Genomic DNA, 24,098 nt, shown 5'->3' with positions numbered 1-24,098 from the left:
AAAAACATGGCAGTGCTGGGGGGAGACCACAGCTGGCACCTGCCCAGGGAATTGCTTGTCCTTAGCTCGCTGACTGAAGGCACAGCCAGCCCATACACTGCTTTCTGTGTGGCATCATGCTGTGTTTGGACCTTCCTCTTCAAGCCGGAATAGATGCTCCATCACAGCACCCTGTAGTAAGTACTGTGTGGGTCCCTGGGGTCAGAGCTGATCCTGAGGCACGGCACGCTTCCATCTTTGTGTAATTCACTGAGTCATTGCGTGTCTGGGCACTGACTGAGGGAAGAGCAGCACAAACTAAGTTACACGCACACAGTCAGTGGGTCCGGCAAAGCCAGCACTGATTCAGAGACAAAAGCATCCCTCCTGAGTTTTCCACAGCCATTCGAGCAACGTGACATGCAGCCAAAGCAAAAAGCAATCAGAGAGCCTCTTGGAACACTTCCATATCTATTTATTGTGAGAATGGGAAAGAAAAACATGTCTGCTTACAGTTACAATGGTCATGGCCCCTCAGGCTTTTCTCATGATTCTGCATTTCATTGTAATAACTTTTAAATATGCTTCTAGAAGGAATCTGAACTGTGATACTCCCTGGGGACTGTTGGTTTCTCCATTCATCAGCATTTCATTCTTGACATTAGAATGGTAAAATTACCTTTCAAGCTGGCCTTAAAAAAATACTCATAGAAAATATAGACCTAGATAGAAAAATAAGGTTTTTGCAAGCACACACAGATGGATGCGTGCTGGTATGAGGCAACATACATTTGGATCTCGGCTAATAAATACTTTGAGATTTTTCTTTCATTGATGAATCGGTAAAAGAAACCAGACCCCTCTTTGTGCTGACATTTTATTCATCGGAAGTGGCCTGTGAGTAAAAGGCTTAGAATTCTCCTAAATGCCAGTGGCTCAGTTGCAGGCTGATGTCAGCTGTTAGACACTTAGCCAGCACTAGGATTTCACACCATAGCGCCAAATTTACAGACACAGAATACTTTGCTGAGACTGCTGATTTTGCCCCGAAGGCCTGTCCTATACTACATTAATGTGGCTGGATGGTTCTACATCCTGAAGAGGGCACTGCTTCAGCGTATTTTTTTAATAACCACACAGAAGCCATACAAGATGGAGCTAATGCTCCTGTATACTATTATGTATCTCCTAAAACAAGCTGTAGATTTTCAGGAATAAGTCTGAAAGTACATTTGACAGTGTGAAATTATACTGTGTAACGAGGAGCCTTTTGATTAACACACACCAAAGAATGACAACTTATTGCAGTGAAGGAGTTAAAGTGTCTTCAATTTTAATTTAATAGACTCCTAACATGACATTTGTCAATAAACCAGCTGAATGCTGACTGACATATGGGACAGGTGACACAAAAGGCATGCTCACTGCTCCTCCATGTGCACCACTGCCCATGCTTGCATAGAATTGCTGCCGTCACGGTACCAAGACCCCTCAGTGAGAATAATCTGACAGACAAGCTACTCAGGCTTTCTCTTAAAAAAAACAAACAAACCTGTGCTGTGCCAGAGCACCAGGAAGGATTGCAGTCCTTCTTGCGTTATCCTGCAGAGTCCTGTGGCTGCTCAGATTTCCCTGGCTGAAGGTTTCTCTGGAAAACCTTTCCAGATGCCTGGGCAGTGTTCTGCTGAGTAAGGTGTCTGTGCTCCATCTCTCAAATCCTGCAGATGGTGCTATCTCTACAGGATGGTACTTTCTGAACATACAGCAAAAATGGGTGGCTAAAAGTTATTACTTGTGCGGGTGTTGCAGTTCTCTGTCACAGGAAGGTCTTTGTTAGGTAAGATTATTATTATTTTTTCCAAACTCCATAAAGATGGAAAGCTTTTAGTCTCAAAAAACCTACAAGAAATAATAATTAATTTGAAATGTTGCCTTTCTGCCTCCAGTGAAAAGCCTCTCCATTATACCTATAGCTTTGGGGATCATTTTGACATAGCATTCAAGCAGTATCCCCAAAGTGATCCTTATGAGGGTTGTCTGCTAAATTTCTCTGTTGCAGAGGAGACATGAAACTCATACCATGGCTGTTTGCAGGTATGACAAACCCTGTGGGATGTTTTGAGATAGAGAATCCCTTTCCATGCAAGTCAATCAGAATTTGCCAGGTCAAATTCCTCCCCCATTTCCAATGGGAATGAACTCTTCCTGTACCAAACTGCAGAGTATATCTGCACTTTGTCCTCTGTGCCAATGCATCTGTTGTAATCTTTTGTTGGTATGGCCAGTTGCAATCTGCCTTTTCAGTTACTGTTTTTCTGCTGTTCTTTTGTTACCCACTGTAGCTACTACTTGTATTTTAATGTAGTTGGCTGTATTTTAATGCACTTGACCTATCTGATGAGAGGTGTTGGGCAGCCTCACTACAAAGGAAAGAAGCTTACTTTATGCTTTGGTGTCCAGGTCACAAAACCCTCATAAGGTACAACCATTTTTGTTCCACTTCCTTACATTTCACGAGAACCTGAACTCAAACTTCTCCCAGGGAAGCCAATGTTGCAGAAGTACAGAACCACCAAGAGTTTACGAGGACTAGAGATATTTGTAGTGCACTAAGCTACACTTCTTACACTTCCAAAATATCTTCTCTCTGTTAAGGACTAAACTTTCCCACGTGTCACATTTACCCTGGATGTCATTGCATGCACAGGGCAATGACGCAGATCAGCAGTCTCTGCCGATGCGGGATTTTTTTAGTGGAGGAGTGGAGTTACCTGAGTCTGCTGCCTCTGGCTGGGTAAGATGGGAGAGGCTGCTGGAGTTCACTTTCATGCTACATGGACAAACGAAGAGGCTCCCTGGCTACTCTCAAGGTTTTTCTTGAAAGACAGAGTGGTGGATAACCCCTTATCACCCCAATGGGACTGGTTATCGTCTTGTGTACTCTCAGTCAAAAGCCTCTAATAAGCCACAGGCACTAGATTCTAATTAGATACCTGCACAAACCTGTTGTCTGCTTAGGTGTACGTAAGCTTTAGTGGCTGAAGAAGCTTCCCTTCAGGGTCTGGATGTTTCCTGTCTTAGTGGGAAAAGGTGTTGTGCTTTACAGTGAAATAACGCGTTGTCCAGACTTATGCCAGATACGAGAAGACTCTCTTGGCAGGTTTGGGCCACGCCCAAGAGCTATTACCTTTCTTCCCCTGAGAATTAATGAACCCTGACAATTATTTGTGTGTGTGTAGGGTAGAGATCTGAACTAGAGTTGATCAAAGATGGAGAGCACGAGGGGCCTTCAAAGCTAGCCTTTCTGCACAGGTAGCCCCATGATGTATTGCTACATGAAACCTAAGTTTTCACCTGACCAGCAAGGTGGTGATGTCTCTGCCCATTTATCAGCTGAACAGTTAGTTAAAAGAAATTGTCAAGCTTATTGAAGTGCCTTCCCTCTCCTGTCCTTTTCATCTTTAGACGCCTTTGTGAATGCTTTTGTCTATTGTGGAATTAGTAATTAAGTGCTTTTCTTACTCTTACTGTAACATGGCTTCAGGTAAAGGTGACACTGGAGTAACTGCCTGATATCACAGTTGTCAGTCCAGACAGATTCAGCATTCTTAAAGTGGTTATTGAGAAACTCTCACGAGCATCCACTTTGCACCACAGGTACTGAGTAGCAGGCTGTGCTGGAGTCCAGTTGGATGGGGCGATGCCCTTCGATGCCCAGCCATGCCCAGCAGAGCCACCTGGCAGACAGCAGAATTGGGGAGCACGTATGAGCTGCAGGAGCCTCCAGAGAGAATGTGACAGTCCTGGTGAGTAACACACAGATAATGGCTTGTGGTTTCAGGAGCACTGGCAGTATTTCAGCGCTGTGCTGCAGGGTTCACCTTCACAAGTAGTGTTGGGTAGAAAGGTGGTGATTGGTGTATAATACAAAATAACCCCCCCCCCAAAAAAAAACACCTTTTCAGTCTTAAAGTATGCTCTAGCAATGAAAGGATGGTGTCATCTGACCTACTTGTGTGGAGAGGTTTGTGTTCTGGGTACACTTACCTAGCAGGAAGCTTGGAGGAATTCCAGTGAAATGGGAATGTTGTGCAACATGCGTGGCTCTAGTTCCCCGCTGGTTCGAAGATCCTTGTTTAAGCCATCGGTCTGGAGCAATTCCAGGCAACTTGATTTAAAGTAAACATCCTGGATGTAGTGTGTCAGATACTAGCACAATATTGTTTTAGTCTTTCTCATTTCTCCTGTGGGAATAATCATTTCATGAAGAAGGAAAGTGATCTAATGAGAGAATTAACTCAAGAGCATGAACATTGAATTAATCACAGCTGTCTGAGAGGGGAACCAAGGCAAACTCCACAGAGAGCTCGCTGCATTTCTAAGGAAGGAGGCCAAAAGAATACTAAGACTCAGAGAGCAGTTGGTGATCAAAACAGAGGCCATAGAGATATGTTTTTAGTAGCTAAAGGGAAGCAAAACTGTGCAGCAGGGAGAGTTTCCTTCTCTCATTTCTCTGAGATGTTAAATCTTAGTAGGAAGGGATCTCTGCAACCTTTTCTTGGAGGTGTTGGAAGGTGCTTGATGTTGGGGTCTGATCCTCACTGTGTCCTTACACTTACCTGAAGTTGATGATTGATTTCATAGCTTGGCTTTTTTTTTCGCTGTCTATCTAGAGTTGTCCTGCAGCTTCACACTGACCTGCTCACTAAGGTGACTTTATTGAAGGTGCAAGTCCTTTTTTATCAAAAGGAAAAATGAGTTGTGCTAGAGGATTGTCAGTCTTCAGGAACACGGGACTTTTAGTCTTGCCATTAGTAAGGTTTGGCCATGTTTCAAATTGTAATCCAAATCCTAATGCTTTTTGGACTCTTCTTGTCTAAATCACCGTGTTCCCTAGGATAATAAAGTAAAGCAAACACACAACAGACCTCTGAGCTGTCCAGAGCATGTGACAAATTTTAAATAGAATCCCAGTTATGCAAAACTTTTGAACAGAAAATAAAGGGAGGAAAATAACCATAAAATGTGCACAAAGTCCGCTAGTTTTATTCCCTTTATTTTATATAGTCATTCTCCTAGGAAGTATTGCACTTGTATTGACAGAGCTTGTGAGCTGATTTCATTGAGAAGATGGATAGAGTTAAACTCTGCAAGATACCCATCACGTTCCACGGCCTGCGCATGTAGTGGGGTCATTCCAGAAGCAGTGCCTCCGTGGAACGTGAGATATGTCACGAACTCTGTAACTGTTAGTAGGATGGCTGCAGGTCCTGAATTTGCTTGCTCTGTGAGTCAGGACATCCAGGACTCTGCATATACTGAAGCCTTAAAAGATAAAAACTTCCACAGTGTAACATTTCAACTGTAAATGGCAAAGGTGGCTAATACTCATCCCAGTTCCTTGGCCGTTCTGCTGTTCCCTTGCCATTTATTTCCCTGATTATATTTTTCCTTGATTTGCCTTTTTCAGTGCAAACATTCTTCATTTTCCTTTACAGAATTTCACCCTGGGGGGCTTGGACTAGTTCTCTGGTCATTTTTACTCTAATCTTGTCCTGAAAAGTGCTTGCAAAATATCTGCTTCATTGTCCACATGAACAAAAGCATTGACTAGAATCAGAACAGAGCCTTTGGAATTCCTAGCAAAAGAATGTAATGACAACATGCTCACAGTAATATTCTAATATATTTGTAGCCAGTTGTGTGCCTCTGTTATGCTGATTTTGTTTGCACTTTGGTTTTCTCTGTTTCCTTATCAGGATGTCACATCGAATGTTATAAAAATGCTATCAAAACATTTAAAAGGCTATATCCCATCTACACCTTTCTTTTATTTTTTATCAGGCTGTTGTATCTCAGTAAAGGAAATTAGCCTGTTTTGACATTATTTGTCTGAAATAAACTCACAATGATAATTTTTTATCATTTTGTTATCATTCAAGTTGCACGGAAATACTTTGTTCAATAGTTAGTTGTACTGTGAGTTTTTTTGTGATATTTTATTTCATAAAATATCTCTTATAATTTTTACATAAAAACTTTTGTCTAAGGAATACCTTATAAAGCACAACTTAATTTGCAGGGTGAAATAAGGCTCTGAAACAACTTGTTCGTGCTAGTCCTAGTTCTGCAATACTTGCAGTGATCAGATAAGTTTCTTACTGACTCTCTCTCAGTGACTCAGTTTGCTTCTCACTACTTATCTTCCTCTCAGGTATATTTTGAAGATTAATTAATATTTATAAAATGCTCTTAGTGAAACCTGCACATGAAAAATGCAACAGAAGTTGAAAATGTCATCATTATCGATGCTTATTATTTTTTAAAAGGGAAGCTATATTGCAATCAATATCAATGGAGAATTATGAACTCTAAAATAGACTGGGGACTCTAGAGACAATACAGGAAATTGTGGCTGGCACAACTAAACTGAACATGAAAACAATTGACGAAGAAAGCCTTCCGCTGGCACAAGATGCAGAGGGCAGGTTTTGTTAATAATGCCTAGTACTGAAATAAATGTAGGATTAAGTATTTGCACTGCAGAAGGATGATGAAGTTCTTTTCAGTCACTGAGTAGTTAAAGATGAGGTTCATCATCATGAGTAACACTAATAATTTTTAATCAGCAGGCCCAGATAACCTATACTAAAGAGCTCTAATGGATTTGTCCAGAGAGATCTCATCTGTAATAACTCCTGGCATTTCAGTGAAATTTCAGAAGACTCATAGTATTGTGTTAATATTTAAGGAAAGAAAACTAAATAAATGGAGCAAGCAGGGTGACCCAGTTAGCTGTATTATGGTTAACATGACACCAAGCAGCACTGTACAAAAGCTGATGCTTGGCCAGGTAGCAGATAAGTCAATAATTGGCGCTAGCTTTTATTGTTATCAACACTGTCATGTTGAAAGTTAATTTATTGATAAAGTTTGTAGGAGTTGTTCCAACAGGTTACTGTAGAAACGTATTTCACAACATGTTTCACAAAGCATTTGATCTTCCATTGTGACTTTTTGATAAAGATCTTAGTTGAGCGTAGTGTCATTAAAAACAGAGATGTTTCAGTTGTCTGGGCTAGTGTGGGTCCGGAAGGAGGGCATGTGCTTTTCTGCTGTGATGCATAGCAGGCACCAAATAAAGTCAGCATTAGCTGGGGATGTCTGCAGTCATCAGTAGCTTGGATCTTTCTTTTCCCTGGTTAACCTTCACTGCATGCTTTTGTAGTTTGTTTTTTAGTGGTTTGTGTTATTTTTTTCCCTTTATGCTAACCTTTTTGTAAATCTAAAATTACCACTGATAACATTTCTGAGGGACACAGAGATTGTCTAAGAGGTAAGTTACTGAAAGCGCACGGTAGATAGAGCAAATGGTGGCTTAGGAAGGTTGGTCCGTTCACACAAAGGGTTTGTAGTACAGCCTAGTTCAAAGCAATACACCTGAGAGGTAGGATCACTGTTCAGACTTCTGGGATCAGGGAGCTGGAAGAGAATAATGCCAAAAAATCATAATACAGAGACACTGGAGGCATGCAAATAATCAGAACAATGCTCTTGTAGACATGGGCAGTGCAATTTGGGAAGCGTGTGGAGATGCAGGGATGTGGTCCTCTCTCTGTAGCTCACCCTTGGTGCTGCCATAGAGTATGGTTTTGATGTGTACAATTTAGGGTGTATATTCGTGACTGGAGCAGGTACAGAGAAGAAATGTAAGTATGCTCTGAAGGCAGAGGGAATGTCTTATAATGATCTGTAAACTGAATGGAATGAGCTGTTCAGAATGAAGACTGAGAAGCAATTTGGTCAAGCGTATATGCTGCTGAGTGGGAAAGCAGTGCTGGATATTGAAGAACCCTGTAATACAAAAGGGTTTAGCAAAAAACAGTGGCTGAAAGTTGAAACATGACAAATATTAAATTAGGATAATCTTTAACACTGAGGAAACAAGTTGTCAAGTGCAATCTCTTCATTGTTTGCAGTTTTAAATCAAGACTAAAACTCTTTCTGGAAGATAACTTGTATTTGAACAAAACATATCTGAATCAATCAGAGTGACCAAAGCATAGGGGACAGTTTCTGTGTTAGGGACAACTGGGTAGGTCTTGACTGTTTGGCTTAGAAAAGAGATGGCTAATAAGAAATACGGTCACCCTGCAAAATCACCAGGGTCACAGAAGAGTTAAATGGCTTGCTCAGGGTACGTCATGAGTCAGTGGGAAAGTTATGAATGGGAGCTAAATGGTCTTGCTCTCTTAGCTGCTGTAGGATCCTGTGCTGTTCAAGAGCATGCATAGCCAGTCTCATGGGTCATCCTGAAACTAAGCATGGAAGAACTTTGTTGAGAGTGGTTTCAAGGGTGACTTAGCTAGCTAGAGCAAAGAGAATAAAGGGGGATGGGAAAAACAGAGCAGAGATGCAGGCAGAGACAATTGTGCTAAATTTAACAGAATATAAAGGAAATCTTTGGCAGTGGTGGTACAGAAGAAGCTGTTGTTATGCTAGTGAAAGGGGATGATTAATTATTGAATTAATTTTGCACAGCAAAACAGAAAGGAAAGTTTCTGCTCTGACTCAGGTGCCTCTACAATCAAGAAGGGCAGGAAAGAACAAGGTGAAAGGGGAAAAAGGGCTGGCAGAGCTTTACAGAAGGCTAAATTCTTGTTCTTACTTTTCAGGCTGTAGAACTAACAAACTGAGTAGGCGTAAAATACAGATGTGACAAAGCATCGCTCTAAAAACAATGCAATACTGGTAGGAATTATTCCATTGTTAAATATACCGAGAAGCTGGTTAGAAGTAGAGCATGACCTCATGGGTCTAGCATTACCATTGCAGCTGTGTGAAACCACTAAAGTAAACAGACAGCCCAGTGAAGAGTGTGATGGATTTTTAACATTCTCCTAGTTCAACAGGGCGTGCCAAGTCATTGTTTCAACTGCGGGCCAGATCCTTAAATGTTGTAAGGTGTCTCACTCCACAGCAAGCACTGAGAGGATGCTGGTTTTCACATGATGATAATCTGACCCCCAGAATTAAATCCTTTCGTGACTGCCCTGGTAATACCCCAGTGAAAGGCTGTACAGAATGGCACGGGCCTTTCTGCTCTCCAGCAGTGTCAGAGGAGGTATGCAAGCATAGTGAAAGCAGGATTTCATTCATCTTTACCTGATAAGTCCTCCTGGGACTGGTGCAGATCTCGGTTTTACTTTGATGGTATCAGTGATGATGGCAAGCAGAAACACTGATGGGAAAAACCTGATCTGGGCCCTCCCCGATGCTTCTGTTTGTCAGAGCTCATTCTGTTTGTAGTTGTTCCATGGGATTAACTGCACTCAAAATTATGGCTCAAATTCATATTTTAGGAGATTTTGGTACTGCTATTGTTTCAGGTAAAGGCCCAGACCAACTGTATACTGGCCATATATGGATCCAGGGATTTACCTAATACATCACAATCCCCCATTATGCAAGTTTTTTTTTTCTTTTTAAATACAAAATAAATACATTTTCAGTTGCCAGTATCCAGGCTTACTGACCTATTTCTGCCTTCAGCACTTCTTCTTTGTCTGAGCAGCATTTGGCACACAGGAATTTGTGACATGAGTGATTGTCCCTACACTAACGAAGGGTTTGGGTTGAAGATTTAGTACATTACTAGCACGGCCTTCCAGAGGTCTCTAGTTTTCACTGTTCCACCTTAAGTCATCAGGAGCTGCCTGTGCTTTCTCATCTTTGAAAATCAACCCCTTGATGTTACCTCCAGGCTTCCAGTTCAAGTCACAAGATTACACCTGCGCTAACTTGCCTGGGAGCTTTGTGATGCAGATGCAAAAAAATCAGAGAAGGATTAATATAACCAACCATTGATTTATTATGTTCTCGGAAGTGAGGGATAAGGCAGGCTGGCATGATGCCCTGAGCCCAGCCTCCACAATGATTTCTCTCCTGCTGACATGCATCCACCAACATTCATCTTGCCTCTTCCCCTTCCTCTCCGTGTATTTTCTCAAACTTCAGGAGTTTCTTTTGGCAGGCATGCTCCTCACTGCTGCTGATACTGGAGCTTTCCTCTGAGCTTTCAGAGAGGAGATACTTGACTGCCATCATGTCCTTCTTGTTCATTTGCAAGCAAAGGCAGGAGGATTCGCTCACCTTGAATGATTCCCCCCACATATTCTGACACATGTCGGTTCCATTTGCATACATCTGTGTGTCAAATAAGAAACGCATCAATTACTTTTACAAATAATTGAGTTAAATCAATTAGTATCAATTTGGTAAACATCAATTTTTAAAAAATGGCACAACATTATAAAAAAGCAGTCTGCAGTCATCCACTGTCATGTTCTGTGCCATACTTCATCACTTTAAAATATTATCCAGTCCCACCACTGGCAAAAGAGATTTGCCTGTTGTGAGAGCGAGTGATTACACGAAGCGCAATGTGATGAACAGCCAGCCCTTTGTTTCCATCGTGGGGCTGCCGGCCCAGCTAGCTTTCTGGGGCTGACAGACTAAAGCTGCGTACAAGAGGCTGTATGACTTGCAGCGTGTCAGGGCACTCTGACATGTCTCAGGCTCTGAGTAGTGCTGAAAGTGCCAGACTGAGTGTTTTGAAAACTGGAATCTCTTTATTTACAGGCTTGAGACAGCCCAGTGGAGTCACAGCTCTGTGGGATCACACTGTGCCTGCTGCAGTGTACATCATGACCAGGCAGAACCTCACAAAGAGAAGGGACATAACTCAGAAACTGCTTGGTGAAAAGAAGACATACAACTTTGGGCCCCCAGTCTGCCTCTGAAGTGCTTTATCCAGTGGTGCAAAGGGCTTTCTGGCTCAAGAAATTGCAAACTGCAGCTTCTTGAACTCTCTGCAAGTGATTTTCTCCTGTTCTTGATGCTATATCATTTTGTAAGGCCTCTCCGTCACAGGACCCATGCAGCCATACAACAAAGATATTTCTTGTTTCCCCGTTGTGACAACTTTCTGTCCTCCCAGCTTGAGCTTGCCTAAAGAATATTAGCTTAGGAGTTATCATGTCCAGGCGCAGAGCAGGCCCGATACACACTTTATCTTGCCTGCTTTTCTCTCATGTGTTTGTTGTTGAAGTTCAATCTTTTACGTTTCTAAAAGAAGCTTTAGATACTTCCCAAGCAAAGCTAAGAATGAAGTTGGGGATGGAAGGATGTAGATGGCAGGAGTAGAAGCCTTGGGAGTTAAGGAGAGAGACTGTTCATGACTGAAGCAGGGGACCAGGCAGCAGGACTGTCACTGATTCACTTTGTCACCTTGACTGTGTCACCAGGATCTCTCCCAGGAAGACATGTTTCATCTGTGATAGCACAAGCAGTCCTTGCACATGACACTGGTTCAGTATTGTGACAGCATTTCTCTTTGTGCTGTGATTTCTGGATGGTGTGCTGGTTTATCACCAGCAGCAGTGCATACAAAGATCTGACACTGAATCTAGGAGAAGGTGCCCTATCTTTGTCAGGAGACTTCTGCATGGAAGGTGTTCTGTGTGCAAACAGTTGGTGATTACACGGTTAAATCTGTCATCTGGAAGTGGGACTGATCATCTGTAGTCCTGCAGCTTCTGCTCCACAGATTTTCTGCAAGTTCTCCTTACGAGATGTCTCCTCATCTCTCCACATGCAAAACTCTGCTGACTTGGACTGTGCAGGAAGGCAGATGAGATGAAATATAATCACCGCTTTTGATTTAGAAATATATCCTGTGCAAATAATGGAGAATCCATTCCAAAAAGCCACAAAAGCTCTAGTCTGTAATACATCTTTTCAGTTCACTCCAGCCCTGGCAAGGGCTTGCTCTGTGGATGCTACATTTGCTGGAGGAGGACTGTGGAGGTTGGTTAGTGTACTGCCAGCTGGGAGCAATGCAGGGTCAGAAATGGAAAGGTTGCTGCATCTAGTTCTCTTCTCGTGTTCTTAGGGCAGCTGGATCTGAGCTTTTTCTCTCCAGCCATTCCTGTGCTTCTATGCAGCATGAGACATTTTCTTCCAGTTCCTGTCCAGTTTCTGGATTTCTACCTGCTCTCACCTAATCACACTTAAAATATAAATCTGTCATGTGAGTTTCCTTAGGTCCATATGCAAGAGTCATGGCTACATCCTATTCTTATTTCCCACAGGTTCTGTAATGTGTACTCATGCTCTTCTACTTGTTAAATTTAATTTTGGCCTTCCTCCTAACTGTGTAAAGATGAGAGCATAGCCAGAATGTTGCAGCAAACAAACAGTGCTCACAGCCCATTTAACAAACGTGTCCCTAATTTACTGCAAAGGCTTCTGATTCTTCAGCTTCTTGAAGTGTTCTAGTCTGTGCATTAACAGCACTTGGGAAGCACTCCGCCGGGAGAGCAATGATCAAATGTGCTTCACTTTAGCCAGGCTAAAACTGGCTACGATCCATTGTACATTCTTAATATTCATCATTTGTTCCAAATAGTCCTTACAACCACATGCATATGTCATATGTAGGGCTGCTGATTGCTCCTCTGTGTGAACTGAGAGCATCAAAAGAAAGCAAGGGTCTGTCCATTGTGCTCTGACATTGGAGAGCCTTTTGTGCCTTCCAGATAACAGTAACTTTCTTTTCCATGAGTTGGGTGCAAACCCCGTTACTCCAGTGTTTGTATATCATCTCTTTTTCATATGGGAAATGTGTTTTTTTAATTGATCTGAAGCAGCTTCATCTTTATTCTTACTTACCATGCAAGCCTATGTTTGGTAAAAAACATGGGCAATGTGGGGTGTGGTTCCACTTATTTTAGGAAGAGCTGCATCTGGCTTTAAGTGATAAGACCTCTGCATTGGCTGCATGTTTTTCCCAGCAGATGGTATGTTTTCTTCAAGAAATAAGTACCAGGGAATTTATGGTTGAACCCTTCTGTCTCTGGACTAGGGACAGTTTGAAAAGGGACTGGAGATTATTTATGGAGATTATCATTTTGCTTTCACTTCATCTGAAACTACTGATGATTTAGCGTATCTGGGAAATTAAGCTGTAACTTTCTTCAACCCATTTGTTTTTTGGCCACCTTCCTGAGCCTGCTGATTAGTGTCACTGTTACTTTTTAGTGCCAATTCTACAGGGCAGACACCAATCCTGCACTAACTGGACTGTGACTTCCCACTTATATCAGTTACTGAACTGACTTCTGGAAGCACATGCACTTGAACGGATTTCAAAACAATGAATGTGGGATCTCTGCAAGCCTTATTACCAGTCCCTAAGCACTGCACATAAGTTCTCTTCACTTCTTCAGTTTGGACAGTTTTTATATACTCAGTGAAGTTCAAATGTTAATAATATTCCAAAAATGTAACAGTTTTGAGCTGTATAATCTTGCCCTGATCCTAAACTTACTTGAGTCACTTGAAAAAAATCCTTCCTGACTCTTGAAAGTCTGTGGATCAGGTTCCAGGCAACTTTGCTCCTATAAGTCTTGCAATTTCTCTTTTTATACATTTTTCTTCATAAAATTATTTATCCTAACTATCAAACATTCTCAGAAAGATGGGATGAGCTCCCAGAAAGCTTTTCAGTGCTGCTTATTAACTTCCAGTGTTAAACAAAACAAACTTAGCTCTGTCTAGCTGTTGACAGACACAGAACACTCATCAGAGATACGACAGGTCTATGGAGAATAAAAGGGAGACAATTAGAAGAATGCAAGGACTTAAGGATTTGGACTATGGAGAAGGACTTGAACTAGAGAAAAGGGCAAGGAAGTCTAAAAAGTAAGAAAGCCTTAAAAATTCCTAGTGACTTGGGAACTTACATCCCAATCAAAAAAGACAGGGGCACGTAAAGCCCTACATCATGTAAGGAATCTTATAAAATGCATCTCGATGTCTTTTTCTATTGTACGACCAAGGTTCATTTATCTTTTATGGTCCAACCCCCACTGTGGTTAACATATCAGTGCTGCTTGAACATTTATTCTTGTATCACAAGTGGTATGTATGGTGATTAACTAAGTGTATGTATATTTAATGAGAGATCTACATAAATATAAATGCTTTAAAATGTATATATTTGAAAAGTCTGATGTAGGTATAGCTTGAAACTTCTGAAGTAAAAATAATTTTCATATTGCATTTTACACCCAAGTATTCAGGAAAAGAACTCAATGTCATTTTTCTTCTGCCCCAATCGACCATATTTTCTTACCTCACTGTATGGGATACATTTATCCTTACAGTGGTTTTCTCCATTTTCATTCCATTCCCAGTCCATCAGCCAGTTATGAACACATGTAGAATCATCTCTGCAGGCTTCAAACCTTCATGGAGATCGGTGTGGAAGACACAGTTATTTTCCTGACTGTTTTTCAGTGGACTATAGAATAGAGATTCAGCTCAAAAAGTCTGGGGGCTATGCTAGCAATATGATATGGTCACAGTGCATCTTAGCAACTGATCTGCAAGAAATGTGCACATTACCTTAGCTTGACATGTACATAAACTCTGAACTGGACAGGAAGACCTAAATCCCAGTGAAAACTAAACACTTCACCCACTGCATTTCATACTCAAAGATTTAAGTAAAGGGCTCACATTCTGAGGAGCAACACTATTTTCTGATTGGGTAAGTTTGGTGTTGTTACCAAGTGAGAAAGTACTGTGTGGGAGGGAGTTTCATGAATGCTCATTGTCATTATCGTGGCACAGTGCAGGTACCCTAAGAGTGAACTGTCACCTGAGAGGGAAGTAGGGAAAGTTCATATTTATGAATTGATATTGGAAAGGATGAATGATAATTCCTGGGCATCAGATTACTATGAGGATTGCTCATTGACAGAGGGAAAAACTGGAAACAACAAAATCTTATAAGCTAAGAACACTTTCAAAGAAGTTAAACTTGATGTGCAGGAGGAAAAATAAGAGACTTGTAAGGTATAAGGTCTAAAATTTTAAATTTTAAGTGATTTTTAAGTCGTAAGCATTAATATAAAGAAAAGCCTGTAAGTGGCCTGGAACCAGTAACGTATGCATCTGGCTGGTCTATGTGATGAGAGTCCTCATGATTTACCATTATCCTACAACATTTCCTTCCTTCCTTCCACTTCTTTTATGTTCTACTTTTTGGCTCTTACCTTTCCTAAGGATCACTTCCTGCAGATCAGTTAACATCTACTTAAATTTAGTCTCAATGACTTCAGGCAGACTATTCACACCAGTAATTGGGAGTGCCAAAACCAATGAGGCACATCTTTCAAAAAGTAAGAGTTGTTCAACATAACATTTATAACAAATGTTTTTGGACATATTTTCCATTTGTCTTTTTTAATCTTCAGGGTCATGTTTCCAAAACTACTTTGATACCACAAGGACAGCAGACTTATATTTTACAGTGGCATACGAGGTTGTCACACAGTCACAGAATTGCAGGAACTAGACGTTGCAGCACATTTACAGTTGCAGAAAGGTGAGGATGTGTACATCTGCAAAACCTTCACTGCATAGTGCCTGGAAAATTAGGTCACAGCCAGCACCAGGACTTCAGGTGTTGCTCAAGTACAAGTACTAATTACAAGAGTGTAGGCCGGTGCAGGCACATTTGAACTTAACTGTTAGTGCTTTTATTGCAGTCGTGGCTGAAGTGACTTTAAGCATATTTGCAGTGCACACAGAAACCATATATTAGGATTAAAATATTCCTGCTTCTCGTTTTCACATTGAAGTCTCTGGGGCAGGAGACTCGAATGCTCAGATGTGTTTATCCATGAATCTGCTGCCAGATCTAGGAGCTCTGCTGGAAATACAGGCTGCAATTTGTTAAATTAATATAATACAATACCACTAGGCAGATCCTACCAGGTTGTGCCATGACTGGATGAGCAATTAGGGACTGTTAGAATTTTTGGCTTGTTGCTAGCTGATGTGGGTAGCCTGACTGAGGAAGACAGAGGGAGGCAACTCCCCAGTGCCAGCTGTTTCTCTAGTGCTGGTCACTTCACCTGCTTGAATGCACGCCACAGTTCTGAGCAGCAATGCAAACTTTTTGTTAATCACCATCTCTGGACCCTCCACATATCAGCATCAGCTTCAACAATTAGCCCTTGATTCTCCAAGCCATGTAGGCATGTCCTTCACTTTAATCATGCACTTAAATCCATTGCTTTTCGTCAAAGTAGATCAATATCTACTACAAGCTGCCTAATATTAACACTTCCACTAAAAGCAGTTGTGCCCTTCCCATGGGCTTCCTGTTACTTATTTATTTATTTACTTTTTTTGTTTTCTTCCTTTATTTAGCTAAGTATTTTTCAGCCCTGTGGGTTCCCTGACTAGGAACGTTTCATGGCCTCTCAAAAGTGCTCCTGGCACATGGATGGGGATAGGGTATGGGAAAAGAATGAGCAGCCCTTGGGGTTTAGGGGAGGGCAGAACTGTTTTTTTTTTTCTTTCTTTTTTTTCTTCTTTCTAATTAGTGTCACATTCAGTTGTACTTTTCAAATTTAGGAGTATGTATTTCAGAGTTTTACTGAACTGGGGTATTCATATTATACCTCTGTCTTCCTTGGGAATCTGAATAAAACATGATTATTAAAGAATTTTTATTCACTGTTACCTACAGAATTGTCAGATGAGATGTTTCCTAATTATGATTATTGCCTGACTCTGCAGTTTGTTATATAAGTAGGTAGCAAGGGATAATTCTATTTTCATTGGTTTTTCTTTCCCTATGGAAGTAATTAGGAAGCTAAGTTTATGAAAAATCATGACTTCTGAAAAGTCTGATTACTGCTGTCCAGAAATCCATGAGTGGTTTCTTCAAACATTAATTACAACCCGTGAGAAACATGGACATAAATACTTAAAAGATCCTCTCCAAACATACCAGCACCCTATGCACAGTGGATAGGATATTTTTATATTAAAGCTGTTTTTTTTTTTTTTTTTTTTCTTTATAATCAGCTGTTTCTCTGTTAAATGGCACAGGGCCATTTCACAGGTGGGTCAGAAAATGGCTTGTACCTCAGGCTCTTTTAAAAGCAATAGTTTTAGGACTAGAGGGAGCAAGGAATTCTAAGACAATAGGAAGAAAAAGAAGGCCTCAAGCCAGTCAGATGAATTTCTTTTAAATGAAGTCACTGCTCATTCAGAGTCCTCTGCACATTTCTGGCCACAAAGACATACAGTATGCAGCAGGCACACTCGCGGCATGTAGAGAAAGTAGGTCACATCCCTAACAGTGCTACGGCATGCTAAAGGGACTCCAATGAATAGAACATGAAAAAAAATGGTACTTTAAATCACCAGAAAGGGTAGGAATTCTGTCCAAGCTCCTCTCTAGCCTCAGGCCTTAAGCAGGGTGAGGGAGTAGGTTTGACATTGGCATTAGGCAGGCGTAGCGCATTACAGCATGCGCAGTAATGGGTCATCTTTACATTTTTGATTCAGGCCAGGCGCCTGTGACGCCAGCAAGGGCAATAGATCATTGTTCAGTATTTGCTTTGAGCAGAGCCTACTCTCTACCAGGAGGCTCTCTATTCTGGCAAATTAACTGCTTTTCCCTGTGCAGCAGCTCCCAATCACATACACACATACTTTTCAACAATGAGAGTTAAAAATGCTGTTTACCTGGATGTTCTGGTAATATCCAGGGGACACTGAGGATTTTATGACGTAATACTCACCCACCATATACACTTTGGGTATAGATCTCATTTATACTAAGGCTGGCTTAAACCAGTTCATTGTGAAAAGGATTTTGAATGGATGCGAACTAAACTTACAGGGTCTATTTTCTTTCATCATCATATTTTCACTGAATGTAACAATTTGATGATTTTGTGTGTTACTGATGTGGATTCTACTTATATTATCTTAGGATACATCTGGTTTAGATTCTGGTGTTCTATCACTTCACCTGTTAGGTGTGCTTTAAAGCCCACTGGCACCTCTGATGCTTTGATATCCAAATGCATTCACGTTTCAGTGATATTTAGTTCTGAGGTTTGAGATTCTGAGCACTGAGGCAAATTCAGGGTGTCAGTCTTTTATCTTCAAGGAGGTCAATAATCCGGATTTAGTTCAGAAGGTTACCAGAAATGTAGGCAGGAAGACTGCACATGACGCATCTGTTACTGAGGCACATGGAATTTCCTAACAGAAATGAAATTCATCACTAGAGGAAACTCTAGGGAAGCTGAGAAATAGACCAGACCTTCTCACTATCTTCCATTACAACTACAAGCCATGCTTCTTGTTTCCTTCCTTGGCAAAAGGCGATGTAGACATATTTAAAGACAAATTGTACCAAAATACTGCGTTGCATGCATGACTTTCCCCTTGGAGAGGAGATGAAAGTGAAAATGGATCCATGCATCAATAATATTGAAGTTGCATAAGCTTTACTACAGAGCTGCACGAAAGAGAACGTGGCTGTATATTACCATGTGTTCTGTTATGTTCTGTGCTTCCAAGAAGAACTCTTTGGTAACATTTTTAAAGTATGAAAACAGTTTTCCATGATTTTCAGGGCATCCTAAAGGATTCAGACATTCACAGTTCACTACCTTCAAGGGACACTAGCAGTTATAATCCTATAGTGCGATCACAGCCTGTGCTGCTCGTGCCATGCTTCACACCGATTTAACCACACAGACAAGTTACTGTAGTTATTAGGCACAACACGAATGTGATGTTGGGACTTGAATGAGGCACAATGACATTATTTATGATGGAACATCTCAGGGAGGGAGGGAGAGATACATGCTGGATATGGGCCACTGAAAAAATCTCAGTACTCCACCTGGATATGATGCTCCTGCTCCAAGACTAAGGACAGATGGGGGTGCTGCATTGTCCCAGTACATGTCTTGCACTCAAAAAGTAATATGATTCCCTCATGCTGTATTTTGGGAAACAAAATTAAATGCTATTATGCTTGCTCATTACTGTTATTATTATTAGCATCATTTGTCTGCAAGTTCCTCTGAGATTCAAGCTTTTAGAAGTGGCTTTGGAGACAGGGATGATGGAAGGAAAGAGAAAAGGCTAAATATAATTAAATCATATTTTAAAAATTAAAATATACATGAACTGGCTGCTTTCGTGATTTTGCAGTGCATTTTTATACACAAAAAGAAATGTGCCATTTCATGGTCGAGTATTTAGACTTGAAATGCTAACTGAATAAATGCTAACTCACAGACATGGATATTTCAAAGGGTGGACAGGCCCTTACTGCTCTTAGTGCCTGTGCACGTGGGGAATGCTCTCTCATGTCATGCATTTTTGATGCCACTGCATCACTCTTCCTCACGGAGAGCAGGGCGGTGCTGTCTGAGTCACTAAGCTGTGACAAAAAATGACTCCATCCTGCATTCAGCCTGTGACGTTATTGCTTTGGAGGCAGTAGCTTAACAGAGGAAAAGGTAGAGATGGCAAACAAGAAACAAACAGGAAAAACAAGTGAAAAGCCAGAAAGGTGTTGCAGCACTATAAAATGTTATTGCTGCTTGCTCAGGAAGTCTGTGCTTCATGCACCTGTGCTTTCTGACACCTGAGTAACACAGGCATATTAAAACTAAATAAAGATACTTCGATAACAAGGTGAACCTACCAGTCATCACAGAAGCTTTTACACAGTGGAACAGCCTGGATAGCAGCAGTGTAGCTGGGATGGATCCAGCGAGCAGCATGTGGAGAACACCGGTAAAAGCACTCGATTTTCTTTGTGAAATCTTCACAGCTGTGGTGGGTGAGAAAAGCCACAAATAAACACATTTCTCAGCATCAGGGCTATAACTTCAATTTTCTAGACCTGCTTTGATGTGGATACAATACTACAGATTAGGAGAAAAACACAGAAAAGCATCGTTTTGTCGTGTCTGTAGCTAGGTTCCAAACTCATTCTTTTGGCATTGTGTACAGACTCTGACCGTGCAATTACCGTAGCCAACTAAAGGCTGCACAAATGTTTCCATGCATATTTCAGCCCTATTTGTGTAAGCTTTCCATAAACTTTCGAGGCCTTGAGTTTTCCTGGCATGGATGATTCAAGGCAATAATAAAATATTTTAAAACTATAGTATATTTTTTTCTGTCGTAGTCTAATGGTTTCACTAATCTTTAGATTTTCCCACAGCCAGCTGAAGTTACTTAAAAACACAGCTCTTCTGGGAGTGGCAGGCAATAGCTGTGACTTTTGCACATCTGTTTTTGCTTAATTGTTTTGTACTTTCATTCTTTCATTTCTGTATCTTGCCATGTTTCACAGCTCTAACATTTAACAGGGTACTAAAAATCTTAATTATGAAGACATTCTTCATGGCTACAAAACCCACAGGACTACAAGAATTTTTATTCTGAATATTCAGAAGTTTTATTTCTGTCCTCTTGTGAATTTTGTTTGGAAGATTTAATCATCTAGTTGATCAGCTTTCCCAAAAAAGAGAGGAACCTGGCCTGTGCTGAGGAGGGTTCACACTTGCTGCTGTGTGCTGGTTGCTTTGTAGTGGTACAGAGGCGCGGCGTGCTTGTTACCTGCTGCGTTTACGACTGCTTTGCATTGCCAGATCTGGTTCTACACTGAAAGCAAACTTTAAAAAACGTAACCTTTTATTGATAAAAAGGCATAAATCCCTCTGCACAAACAGTGTGTACTTAGGGATTGACGGGCTTTGTGAGAGGAGAAAAAGAAGAGCTCGATGTTGGTCAGATACAGCGGGGAGATGATGGGAAGGGGACTGGGTGGCATTCTCTCTAGGGCAACCTAGGGACAGTCCATCTGCAGGGAGTTAACGTTCGTTGTGTGGCTGCCACAGCACAGCTCTGTTGAACCAGGACATAGACAACATCAAAGCTGACTTACGATTTACTGAGCTGCCCACATCTGTTCCAGTAGCTGTTGTTTACTTTAATTACTGGGGAATGAGCCAATTGCTCTGTGAAGTTTGCATAGCAACAGGAAGCTGTTAGGAATGAAACAAAGATCTTACAGTAAGGATTTTCTTTAACACTATGTTTGGAAGACTAAAAATGTAAGGTGAATCTTTTTGGTCCATAACATGATAAAGTCTCTTGGTACTAACCAGATGCACCCAGGCTCTTACATTTTTGGTTTTGGAAGCAGCAGTGTAAATGAGAAGTGAGAGGGACTGGCATCAACACTGCTTTGTAAAGGGGTGCCCAGGCAGCCCCACGAAGCCTACTAGTATTCTGCCAGATGTTATATGCTGAGGGATACTCGTTTTAAAAGTTACCAAACAGAAAAAAAGAATTGAAGAAATGTACTAAACATGCTTACCATACTTTGCTCACTATAGAAGTTTAACTGTTTCCAATTTGTGTGGAAAACTAAAAATTGTAATTTGCTACAGTTAATTAAAGAGTGCTGTTTTTAATTATTTAATAGGGACAGTAGTTAATTCACTAGTACAATCAGGAGGGAAATACATTTAAATTAATATATTTAAATTAATTTATATTCTTTCACTTAATGACAATGGGCCATCTTTGCTGTAAAGCTTTTCAAGCAGATGGAGATATAAAAAAAGTAAACTGCATCAGGTTTTTTAAAAGATGATAAAGAAAGCCACTGGGAGTTTTGCAGCTGACTTTGTTAAGAATCAGAATCTTATTCTTGACTTGCATGCAGCAAAATGCCATTGAGGGAGGTTTTTCAAATGCAATTTATACTGCATCTTAAATGTCTTTTAAGAAACTACAAGAATGGCCAGAACAATTAGCGTGTACGAAGCTGGACTTCCAGGCTAGCTTCAGCAAAAACATTTCCACTCTTACATTGAGAATACAGCGTGCATTCATGCATATCTGGCTCAGGACTTGGCTTCAGTTTGTGGGTGTCCCCTTCCAGACATCCGTATTTTTGGCAGGTAGATGATGTTATGACAGCGAAGATGGTGACAGCAAACCTCAGCATCATTTTTCAGTTCTTTTCCTGTATGGAGGGAAGTCTTTACTGGTGTCTTTTATTTCTAGGGAAAGTCAAAAGTCTGCTTTAAGAAAAGCCATGTATATAAACAACTAAAATATACTCAGCAGAGATGCACATATAAATATTAGGACACTCATTCTCCCTTTCCTTTGCTCATGTCTAAAAACTTCTACTACATATTTTTGGCATTTGGTGGGCAATGAAAAAAAGCATTAGTTCAGGCTATTAATAAAACTATATTATTATTTTCAGCATTTAAGAAAATGATTTTAAATTTCTTATACTGATGAATTTATCTTCCAAGAGATATTCCACTGCTTCACTAGATTTGAAGAAAAGATTGATTAGTCCTAAAACTTGCAGAGTTCTGTTGCTCACTGGGACATTACACATTTAATACAGCCACAAATGAGCTAACAGTGGACTATGAGATGGTGGCCAGCACCTGAGTTGGATAAACTCCACCTTACCTTCATTGAGGCTATGCTAATTTATTCTTACGAATCTGGTCAATTATTTTCTGCCTCTCTGTAGAGTTCAGTCAAAAATGGAAGATAAAAACCATTTTGTCTGTGAGACTAAAATTTCTCTAAAAGACTACATATTGAGTTAGTTATACAGATAAATCTAGAACATGCGACATAATTTAATGCATACATAATTCTTTATACAACTTATTAGTTTAACCCTTAATTTTTTAGTTACATATTCCTAGTATCTTTTTGGAAGTTTTGCTTGAATAAGAACCACAGCTTCTGTATGTACCTAAACTTTTCAGATGTAAAGAAAACAGCATGATACAGAAGAAGGAAACTGCCTGTACAGTTCCTCAGTAGTTTCTCACCTCTTTTGCTGTCCTTCTGGGTGACACTTCTCCCCGGAACAGAAACAGAGTAAATTGCTTTTCTCATTTTCTGCTTTATATACACACCATCTGGCATCAGTGCTCCAGAATTTGTTTGCCCTGGAGAGTTCCTTGACCCTTTGAAATGCTAACATAGATTTATCTCAAAAGCAGATGGAATGACCAGCACATAATGCCCTTTTATTGCTTGCAAATGTGGACATGATAAACAGAAAAGTACAAACATAGGTTTGCATTAGAAAAACAACGGCTCTCCTGTATACCAAATACAATTATCCCCCGTCTGATTTTGCAATGATTTGTGATTAATTATTAGATTCATTTTACACCAGTTTCATTAGGCTCTTATCACAGATTTCACTGAATTAGAGACATTGCAAAAAACATGTCATATTTCAGCCTGACTGGCTTAATTTTAACTATAGATACAGCAGCTTGCTTTGGGTTACACAGTAATTTTACTGCAGCCCCTGGAAGAGAATCCATATCTCCTGATTCCCAGGTCTTTGCTCTTTGTTCAAAAGATTCTGTTTTTAACCTGCCGCTGTTTGCTCCACTTGCCCTACCTGCCTTATGTATAACCTTCCAGGTGGTGTCACAAGCACTGGAAGAAACTGTCGCTTGTCCCATTGACAGTGATTCCTCACTGGATGTCACTGCGAGGTGTGCTTTCTGCAGGGAGGATTCTGCATCTGGACATAAACCATCACAGGAGGTAGACATGGTGATTATGAATAGTTGTATTTTGATGGATCAAATCTCACTGAGTTCTCTAACAAGCAACGCCACTGACTACCCTGCAATTATTTAGGTGCGTAAGGAAAATAGCGTCTCTTGTTTCTGTGTTTAAAACACAACAGTGGTTTGTCAGGTAATACTCTGGGGTCAGTATTTACAAACCTTTTTTGCTTGAAAAAAAGCAAACATTGGCACAGTGGTAGTGTGGTGTGAATCTCATTGAGCAAACTTACTGAGTATGATAATAAACCAATCTCTATTAAACTATAAGCATTGATTCCTATTCTGGCTCTAGCCTTGAAGCAAAAATGCTGCCGGCTTAAAAAAGCTATTTTCAGATCAGTTGAAACTTTTTTTTTTCCCCCTGGAATTAATTAAATTAATTAAGACAAGTTTAAAGAATTAATTCACTTAAGTTTAAAGGGGCATAAAGTAAGTAAAGAAGAAACTGAAGTAAATCTACTACCTTATTACCTATGCCTTCACCTCAAGTGGCTTGACCTTGTGTTGGCTGAAATTAAATGAGCTCCTTGCTGATTTGTAATGTAAAGGACTTGTGCATCCTTCTTGGTACTTTGT

The 24,098-nt window shown here is 40.5% G+C and overlaps 1 protein-coding gene and 1 long non-coding RNA gene across 4 annotated transcripts; one reads left to right on the top strand and one right to left on the bottom strand.

Moving 5' to 3' along the window:
* The first annotated feature begins 60 nt into the window (after window positions 1-60).
* On the top strand, window positions 61-24,098 carry LOC308198963. 2 transcript variants are annotated; one of them, XR_013954298.1, is made up of 3 exons: window positions 61-176; window positions 2,687-3,785; window positions 23,371-24,098. It is a non-coding gene; the product is annotated as an uncharacterized lncRNA (long non-coding RNA). The 2 variants fall into 2 exon arrangements; XR_013954299.1 differs by lacking the exon at window positions 23,371-24,098 and adding an exon at window positions 10,621-14,158.
* On the bottom strand, window positions 9,827-22,876 carry LOC308198959 (riboflavin-binding protein). 2 transcript variants are annotated; one of them, XM_080602260.1, is made up of 6 exons: window positions 22,761-22,876; window positions 21,763-21,919; window positions 20,831-20,930; window positions 19,580-19,708; window positions 14,177-14,288; window positions 9,827-10,185 (listed from the first exon to the last, which is right to left on the bottom strand). In XM_080602260.1, the coding sequence occupies exons 2-6, from the start codon at window positions 21,902-21,904 to the stop codon at window positions 9,949-9,951; spliced, it is 720 nt and encodes a 239-aa protein (XP_080458386.1). In that variant the 5' UTR covers window positions 21,905-21,919; window positions 22,761-22,876; the 3' UTR covers window positions 9,827-9,948. The 2 variants fall into 2 exon arrangements, with proteins under 2 accessions (XP_080458386.1, XP_080458387.1); XM_080602261.1 differs by having other exon boundaries at window positions 21,763-21,956; window positions 22,761-22,855.

This window comes from Anser brachyrhynchus (assembly GCF_964034855.1).
Source record: "Anser brachyrhynchus genome assembly, chromosome: 8".
In the NCBI taxonomy this organism is placed as follows: Eukaryota; Metazoa; Chordata; class Aves; order Anseriformes; family Anatidae; genus Anser; species Anser brachyrhynchus.
The sequence above is the reverse complement of the archived record's forward strand: the minus strand, read 5'-3'. Positions and strand labels throughout refer to the sequence as shown.